This window comes from Terrapene carolina, unplaced genomic scaffold, assembly GCF_002925995.2.
Source record: "Terrapene carolina triunguis isolate 2854851 unplaced genomic scaffold, T_m_triunguis-2.0 Scaffold422, whole genome shotgun sequence".
In the NCBI taxonomy this organism is placed as follows: Eukaryota; Metazoa; Chordata; order Testudines; family Emydidae; genus Terrapene; species Terrapene triunguis.
In genome coordinates, this window is record NW_020664773.1 from 16,066 (window position 1) to 24,868 (window position 8,803).

Consider the following 8,803-nt stretch of genomic DNA (forward strand, 5'->3'; position numbering starts at 1 on the left):
CTCGTGCCCCCTCTGGGCGCCCTGGGCCGAGCCAGGCCTGCTGGGTGTGAGTGCCAGGAGCAGCAGTAATCTGGCTGCTCTCCTGGCCCAAGCATGGGTCACCATGGCGGGAGCAGGTAGGACCCCCTAGCCAAGGCCCAGCCAGGGGCTGCTTGGGAAGGGCCTGACCAGAGATGAGCAGCTCAGAGGCCATGGCACAGCTTAAGGCCACTGGCTGCCCCTGACCCTGGGGCCCCCGGTTGGTGTTGGCAGGGCCGGGCCCCAGACAGGTAATGCAGAACCCCCACCGCGGGCAGGAGGCACTGTCCCTGGAGGGACAAGTCTGGGCTAGACAATGTGTGCGGTTAGGGAAGGCAGGACCTGAGCCCAGGGGGCTGGAGTGGACCCACCCCACCAGAAGGAAGCAAGACAGCGGGGAGGGAAGCCAGGGACTCCAGTGGTACGGAGCCTTTCCCAACCCTCACCCCAGGGACAAAGCTAGGGCATGCCGGGCTGCTCCCTGCTGCAGCGATGCCTTATGGGAACGTGCCGGGCAGCGAGGAAACTGCTGGCGAAAAGCCGGGGAAGGAGCCCTACAGCCGCTGGAGCACGGGCAGCTCCCCAGAGCGGGGCTCCCTGCCGGCCAAAAACTGACCAAGCCCCTACCCAGCAGTTTGGAAAAGTCCTGGGGAAAGGAGCCGAAGAGGGGAAAGGTGGCACCCCTCTGCCAGGGCGTCTGCTGGGCAGGGAGAGGCCAGGGAAGTGGTGTGGTGCATTTGGGAGGTTTATCTAGGTGATGCGCATTGGGTGGAGAGTTCTCCTAAAAGGGACCCCACAGTGTGTATAGGAAGGAAATCCGCCCCCTCAGGGTCCCCTTCTGCCATCCCCTTACCAGACTCCCCAGGGCAGAGCCAGTTTAGGGACAAGCATTCATGGGGTGCCTGCAGCTGAGCAGGGGGCTAGCTGAGCCCTGCCAGCAGTGGAGAGGTCAGTTCCCGGGGCACTAACCCAGAGGGGGAGGAGCAGCAGCTGCCATCCCCCCAGGGGCACAGGGGGCAGGGCAGGTGCCTCAGGCGGCTGCAGCACTGCTCTGACCACAGGACTGCCCCGAATCAATCCCGGTTTGAACAGAACCTTTAGAACCTTGGTGGCTGAAGAACTTCCAGCGATGGAGAATCCACCACCAGCCGGTATGAAATTGCTGCAGTGGTTCCTCGCTCTGTCACCATTTACCCCTTCGGTCTAGTGTGAATGGTCCCATTGCAGTGCTGGCTGGAGTGAAGGGCCCTGACTTACCATGTTCCTCTTCCCCCAGATACCACCAGTGTGATCACCACCCCTGAGCCTTCTGTTGGATAAACTCCTTGAGGTTGGCGCTATAGGGCAGCCCCACTTCCCCCCCTGCCAGGCCCCTCTCTCCAGCCAGGCTGCACCAGGCTCAGGCTCTGCCTGGCTTCCTGGGACTCTGCAGACAGCGAGGTTCCAAACGCACAGGGGGGAAGCAGGTTCCCCGGGGAAGAGCAAAGGCTGCCTGCAGGAGGCTGGTTTGGGTGACACGTGCAGCACCCCCCTGCCCTGGAGAGGGAGCAGGACAGGAACAGGCCCCAGGTCGATAGGGGTCAAGTCTCGGCCTGGGAGCATTGTGACACGCCCCCCCTTGCATGGCTGGGAGGCAGCTGTGGGGCTAGACGGACACCTGCACACAGGGGACAGCCCAGCAGAGGATCCATTTTATTTACACTTGATTATAATAGAGCCATTACTGTAGCAGTTAGGGGCCGGGTGGGAGGGAGACCCTGGCTGTTGCTGGCTCAGCTGGCAGTCCTCATCCCATGGCTCAGCCGCGTTACACCGGCCCCTGCCCAGGACTGCAGGCCAGAGGTCAACTTACAGAGGAGGCCCAGCTGACCTGGCCCTCCCCATTGCCATGGGCCCCAAGCCCCACCAGCCCTGTTACAGAGGCTACCCCGCAGGGGGCTCTGCACCTCCACCCCTACAGCAGTGCAGCACCCTCCCCTCCGTGGGATCATGATCAGCAACCCCTTGGCCAGCAGGAAGGCAGCAGATAGCACGGGGCAGGGACCCTCTGCCTGCAGCTGCCCCCAGCCTCGCCAAGCCCAGCAGCTGGGGCTCTGCAGCAGGGAAGTCGATGAGAGACGTTTAGAGCTGTCCCTTGGCAGAACCACATCCAGCCGGCAGCCCGGGGCACAGGGGCTTGGCGTGCCCCGCTGAGGGATGGGGAATCATTGTGTTGCTGGAAGGGACAGGTCGCTTGGAGCTGCGGGACTTGCTAAGGGCACCCGGACCCAGGGGCCCAGCCCAATCAAAGTGTTTTCCCACTCAGTCCAGCTGCAGGGAACTAAATAACGCAGGCGCTTGAGCTGGAGAGGGAAGGGATTGCATGGCACCAACTCTCCATGCTGTGCCCACCTCCACGCTGCAGCTACCCCTGAGCCCAGTTGACCCCCAGTTCAGGTGTGGTGGGTTGGGAGACAGAACCTGCTCAGGGGCGTTTAGAAGCATTTGTGTCGATAAGGATCAGTCAGAGCTGTCCTGGCTGTTCCTGTGGGCAGAGCCCCAGATCCCAGCACATTCACAGCCAGGCAGCGCGAGGCGCCCGGCGCTCACATCTCATCTGCACGGTGCTGCTGGATCACGACGCTGGTGGTGCGCTCCACCCACTCCTGCTTCTTAGTCCCCCAGGCTGCCGGCTCCGCAGAGTGCAAGGGGCCCTTCCCGGGAAGCTGCTCCGGCTGCTGCTGGGGGGGACCCAGCTCAGAGCTGGCTCCTGGCGGAGGGTCGGAGGAGGAGTTGCTGTTGATGGCAGAGCCATGCTCCGCTTTGGGTGGGCTCTGTCCCCCGTCCCGGGAGTGATTGAGGCTGCCCGTCAGCAGGGCCGTCTCAGATTCCAGAGCCAGTCCCTCCATTATGTGCTCCCTCTGTGTTTCAGGCCCCTCCGCCTGCTGGGCAGCTGCTGCCTGAAACTGGGCCGCATCATTCGGGTACTCACGGATCTGCCGAGACAGCACTGCAAGAGAGAGGAGAGTCAGCCTGGCGTCGCCAAGAGCGTCATGCGCCAGGCCGGGGGCTGGCCCCAGGCTCTCCTGACCTTAGTCTGCACGGGGCAGCAGAGAGCATCTTTGGCAGCAGCTTGCAATGGGACAGGACAGCCGAGCAACCCACAAACAGGCCCCGTGCACACGAGGCGTGAGCCCACGTCTGGGAAACCACATCTCTGCTGGGGCCGCATCACCTGGAACGTTCACCCCAGAAGAGTTCACTGTCGGGCACAATCCTGCCCCTCCTGCTCACCCCCGTGCAGCCGGTCGGTCACTCACCTCCTCGGAACCCCTCCTGCTGCACTCTGGCTCCCAGCGGGTAGAGACTGGGCGAGAGAATGAGGCAGAAGGACAGGAGCAGGACCTGGAGAGAGACAACCGAGCCATCAGCACCGGCGCGTGACTCCGGCCCCGCCAGCCAAGGAGGCTCCTCAGCACCACCCGCGTGGCCAGCACAGATCTTGGGGCCAATGCCCGGCTACGGGGCCACTCACCATGACGCAGGTGCTGGCGGTGGTAGTTTTGGTCGAGGACTGTCTCACCAGGGCCTGGAGCCTCCGTAGCTGCTCGAGCAATGACCTAGGGCAAAGTGTGAAACGCAGGTGAGTGCAGCCCCTCTTCCCAGGCTGCCCATCCCGCCACCGAGCCCCGCACAGACCCCCGCATCCCTCCAGCCTGGGACCAGGATCCTGGGGAACAGGCTTCGCTCCCCTGGCATGTCAGTGCTGACTGGAGGGGCACAGGGAGACAGTGTCCCCTTCCCACCCTCTTGCCCCCAGGTTTCCATGTCTGGAGTGTCAGGAACTCACATGTTCTCCTTCTGCAGCAGCTGCACCTTCTTCTGCAGCTCGTGGTTCTGCGCCGTGCAGGTGACGACCCTTCCCAAGCAGCGATGGGGAGAGAGGAAAGAGTCAGACTGACCCTCATGGGAAACCGCGCTGGTGGCTCAGGAGGGAGTCCCTAGACCCTGCCCAGTGCCAGGTGCAGAATGTCCTGAGGGTGGGGGGCAGGTGTGACCTCATCTGTCCCTAGCACAGCCACAAGCTGGGGGCACGGACAGCCAAACTGCTCTGACACAGCTAGGAGGCAGGGCCATGGGCTGCCGCCGATTTGCGGTACAGTCGCAGGGCAAGCAGACGGGGTCGCTGGGGTTACCCTGGGACAGACCTCTCAGTGGTAAAAAAATCAGGTCCCACTCCTCCGCACGCTCACACCAGTGCTTGGAGCCCCCGAGCCGGGGTTGCTGGGGTCTCTCGCGGCAGGAGCAGCTCGGCAGGAGTGTCTGGCAGAACGTGGCACCCATGGGAGGGGGAAGGGCTCATTCACTGGCGGGTCTCAGACCTTGATTAGAGCTTTGCAGCTCCGCCAGAGCGCGGTACAAACAGGCCCTGCCTATCGGCTTCTGCTCCTCTGGGCCCGGGGGCTGGCAGCTGCCTCCAGCGCTTGGTGTCCTGCCCTTCTCCTTGTGCCGGAGGGTTCACTACCCCAGCGCTCTGGCAGGGGGCGCTCCCCAGACCCACGGGAGGAGCGACGCCCTCTGCTGGGCCTATCACTCCCTGACATCCTGGGGAGATGCGAAACCCACTGCTGTGCCCATGGTACCTGCTCTCCAAGCCATCCACATAGACTTTCTTCCTGCGCCGACTGTCCAGGGCCGACTGCTTGTTCCGGATCTTGCGACGGATTCTCTTCAGGAGCCGCTCCTCAGCCTGAAACAGCCAGCTCGGGTTACTGGCCATGCCTGGGCCTCCACACTCTGGGGCGAGAGCCCCCCTTACGCTCATAGCGACGCCCCTGCCCGGAACCCAGCCCTGACCCCGCCCAGGGAGCAGCAGCTGGCGGGTACCTGCCAGGGGCAGGAAGGGCCTGGGGAGGGCAGAGGTTACTCCAGGTATTTCTCACATGCTTTGCCTGTGATGTCACTAGGAACCCAGCTGCAGGCCCTGGCCCAGAAGGCAAGGTGACCTATGGCCTGTCCACGAGACCTGCTGCCTTCTAGTATATCAGGAAATCAAGGGGCACTATCAGCACAGCTGGGAGACAAAAGGCAGAGGAGCCCCAGCTCTGACAGCACCTTCTGCAGTTCCAGTCTCTGCATGTGCACCCACACCTGCTTCCACCCCCATCAGCCCACAGCCCCTACAGCGGGCACACACGCCTGGGCCTGGCTTCCAGCTCACACCAGGCGGGCTGACCAGAACCCAGCCCGGCCAGAGGGCTTGAAAACAGGGCCTGAAAGAGCCACTGGCCCTAGGAGACCAGGCCAAACTCCTTGGCAGGAGGAGAGGGCCTGAGCCAGCGTCCCTGCAGAACACGGCCCCATACAGCACAGCCATCCGGAGGGTGCAGACAGGCACAGCAAACTAACAAGACTGGCCAGTTTCATGGCTGCTCTTCAGGCCCCCGTGGGCAGCTGAGGACTGTCAAGACTCACTTCACTCGTCTTCCTGCTGCTGGGGAACTCTCCGCAGCAGCACAGAACCCCCATCCCTCCACAGCAGCCAACTTGCGGGGGGAGGGGCAACGGCTGGCCACACCTTCTTCCTTCTAGCAGATAGAGAGGCAGTGGCTCAGATCACCTTGCTGGGGTCTGGCCAGTGGCCACTATGGAAGATGGAGCCCCGCAAGCAGGGTCCAGGGCAGAAATCCAGCACCATTCGCGGAGCTGGGGGCTGAGCCTCTGAGCAAGACACTGGCCCTGGACCGTGGTAATGGGGCCCCCCTCTTCATCACTTCTATCAGTCTCTGGCCTGGGAATGAGTGAGGGGAGGGGCCATGCACTAGAGCGGGGGGGTGGGGGTGAACTCACCTTGGTCAGGGGCAGGTGGGACGGCAAGGAGACACCCTCTCTTTCCAGAAGCTGTTTCTCCTCTTCTGTCAGGATCAGTTCCGGGAAATCGAACTACAACACAAACCAACCTGCTGCTGAGCCTGGAGAACCCCTCCCCTGGACTAGCGAGGGAGGCCCCCGGGGCAGGATGGGAGTCAGCACCTGAGCAGGGAGCGGAGGTGCAAGTGAGGAGGGAAGGCAGGGGCCCGCCAGCATTAGCAGTGGGGCCTGTCCCTGGGGCAGGGGCCCGCCAGCATTAGCAGTGGGGCCTGTCCCTGGGGCACGGGCCTCAGTACCTGTATGGGGGTCCCAGGCATGAAGTCATCCATGGGCACAGCAAGCGGGAAGCTGGAACTCTGCTCGTCGATCAGCGTCTCCTCTGCACTTCCCGAGTCCCCCCACATATCTGGGAGAGGAGCGAGAGTCAGGCGCCGCCCACTGTACAGCCCCTGCCAGCCGGCCCCAGCAGGCCAGCCAGACCCCTCTTCCTCCACCCGATAGACAGCTGGGCTGCTTCCCTTCCATGGGCTCAAGCTGCGGAAGAGGGATTCCCCAGGCCTACCCCTTACCCAGGTCAATGGAGATGTCTCCTTCTGCGGTCTCAGCTCTCACGCTCTCCAGCGCCGCCCTGTCCTGATGGAGGGAGTAGCTGTGTTCGACCTGCACGATGTCAGAGCTCAAAGGGCTGGAGGCGAGGTCCCTGGCCGGAGACGCATCCCAGCTGCTGGGGCTGGGGAAGGGATTCTGGTCCTCGGAGATGCCGCTATCGCTGTCGAGAGGCGAGTGACCCTGCAAGGCACTCGGCCCCTCTACAAAGGGGCTCAGCAGGGAGCTGAGAAAGTCCTCCACCTCCTTGTCATTCAGGAGCTGCAGAGAAGAGTTGCTGCTAAGCAGAGGATGGAGGCCTGAAAGCCCCCTCCCACGGCCCAGCCCAGCTCACTTCTCGGTGCTCTGCACCGGACAGCAGTCTCACCTCGGGCTCCAGCAGACCCCAGTCTCCCAGCAGGTTGGCGTTGTCCCCCGAGAACTCTGCACAGGGAGCATCATCTGCCAGGAGGAAGCTGAGCAGCTCCTCGTCTGCCAAGGCAACCACCTCTTCTGGGCACGACATCTGAGTAAGACAGACAGAGCCATCCAGGGGCTGTCGGAGAGACCCACCCTCGCATCCTCCCTCCTGCCCGGGCACTCACATCACTACGGGGGTAACTGCCAGGAGCTCCACAGGGACGGGTACAACCCATACAAAGCCAGGCCCCGGAGACTCCTGCAGCAAGGCTCCCAGCACACCTCTGCCTGGCCAGGCACCGTCTGGGCCCAGCAGCCCACAAGCAGGGCAACGAAAGCAGGCGATGCGGCCAAGGCACCTCACAGTGTGAGAGCGCTGCAACAAGGCACAGCTGGCTGGGCAGGGCCCAGGGGAGTCGCCTCACCCAGCCCCGATACGAGACTGGCTCCTGCAGGTTTCCCTAGAGCCAGAAGAGTCTCTGCACCCTGGCCTGATGCCAGCTAGGCCGGCACTCCTCGGAGGCCTCAGATCAGGTGCACCAGCTTGTGACCAAGCTGGAGGGCAGATCCCAGAAGCCCGAGTCTCAGCACCGCAGCAGCTGCTCAGAAACAGGAAGTTGGTCCATGGGGCAACCCTGGTGGATCACTCCGTCCGCTCCCTCAAAGGAGCAGGAAGCAAGGTGGTGAGAGGAAGGGGGATGCAGGGGCCCCATTGTTCCAGCGAGCACAGGGAACATCTGGCTGGGAATCACGCACTGAACAGGTCCCCAGGTGGGGAGGAGCTGGGCCACTGTGGGCGATTCGGAAGGAAGGGTCATAAAAGCTGCTCTGCACACAGAGCAACACCTCCCCCAACACACGTGTACACACACACACGCGTGCACAAACCCAGCAGCCAAGACATCAGCTACTGGGCACGTCAGACAACGCTGAATGGTGGTGACGCGGCTGCCACTCTCTGCCCCTGCAAGCCTGCCTGAGGAACAGTGAGGCTGGGAGCCAGCTCTGCCCTGCTGAGTCAGAAGGCACAGCTGCAGAAGCGTGCCTAGAGGCAGAACCTGAGGCAGGGCTAGGCCCCCCCCCATCGCCTTACTGCAGGGGTCCCAAGGTTATTACATGGGGGGTCGCGAGCTGTCGGTCTCCCCCCCAAACCCCGCTTTGCCTCCAGCCTTTATAATGGTGTTAAATTAAAAACATTTTTTACTATATTTATAACGGGGGTCACACTCAGAGGCTTCCTATGTGAAAGGGGTCACCAGTACAAAAGTTTGAGAACTACTGCCTTACTGCCTTGGGTCCCTATGTCTTGGCCCTCAAAGGGCCAAGCATGCAGCCCCAAGACACACCCCTCTCCTGGCCAGTTCTGAGCTCTGGGGAGCTGCGGACAGGCAGCCCGTGTGCAGGGATGGCGAATCGGACTAGTTCTCTGTGGGCATCCAGTGACCAATTCCATGGCAATGACCCACTGCCCCAGTGATCACCCCCGGCCATGGAATGGGCTACACAGATCCTTGGTTACCATGTGTGCTTTCTGCAGCCACCCTGCGCTGCTTCCCTCTGCAATTCTGAGCCCTAAACAGAGCTACACCCTGCACTGCACAGAGTGATCCCACCCCTCTACGGCTGCAATATAAACAGATTCAGCCTAACTCTGGCTTAAGTTTCTTTGCCTCACCATGCCATGCCACCTTGCAATGACAGCTCAGGAACATGCCAAAATCCTGTAACATCAGCTAAGCGGCTTTAGAGCAGGAGAAGGGAGGGGCCTGGGAGACAGGACTTCTGGGTTCTTTCCCCAGCTCTGGGTGGGGAGTGACATCTAGTGGTTAGAGCCACAGGAGTTCAGAGCTGGGAGCCAGGACTCCTGGGTTCTCTCCCCAGCCCAGGGGCTAGTGGTTAGAGCAGGGTGGGTGGGAACCAGGACTCCTGG

General features: G+C 62.4%; 1 protein-coding gene across 1 annotated transcript; it reads right to left on the bottom strand.

The window, feature by feature from the left end:
- Positions 1 to 1,687: 1,687 nt before the first annotated feature.
- On the bottom strand, positions 1,688 to 6,979 carry CREB3 (cAMP responsive element binding protein 3). The gene is made up of 9 exons (XM_024196298.2): positions 6,842 to 6,979; positions 6,438 to 6,735; positions 6,165 to 6,274; positions 5,848 to 5,940; positions 4,641 to 4,747; positions 3,848 to 3,916; positions 3,533 to 3,617; positions 3,318 to 3,402; positions 1,688 to 3,007 (listed from the first exon to the last, which is right to left on the bottom strand). Exons 1-9 carry the CDS (start codon positions 6,977 to 6,979, stop codon positions 2,604 to 2,606), a joined length of 1,389 nt encoding a protein of 462 aa, XP_024052066.1. The 3' UTR covers positions 1,688 to 2,603.
- Between the last annotated feature and the right edge of the window lie 1,824 nt (positions 6,980 to 8,803).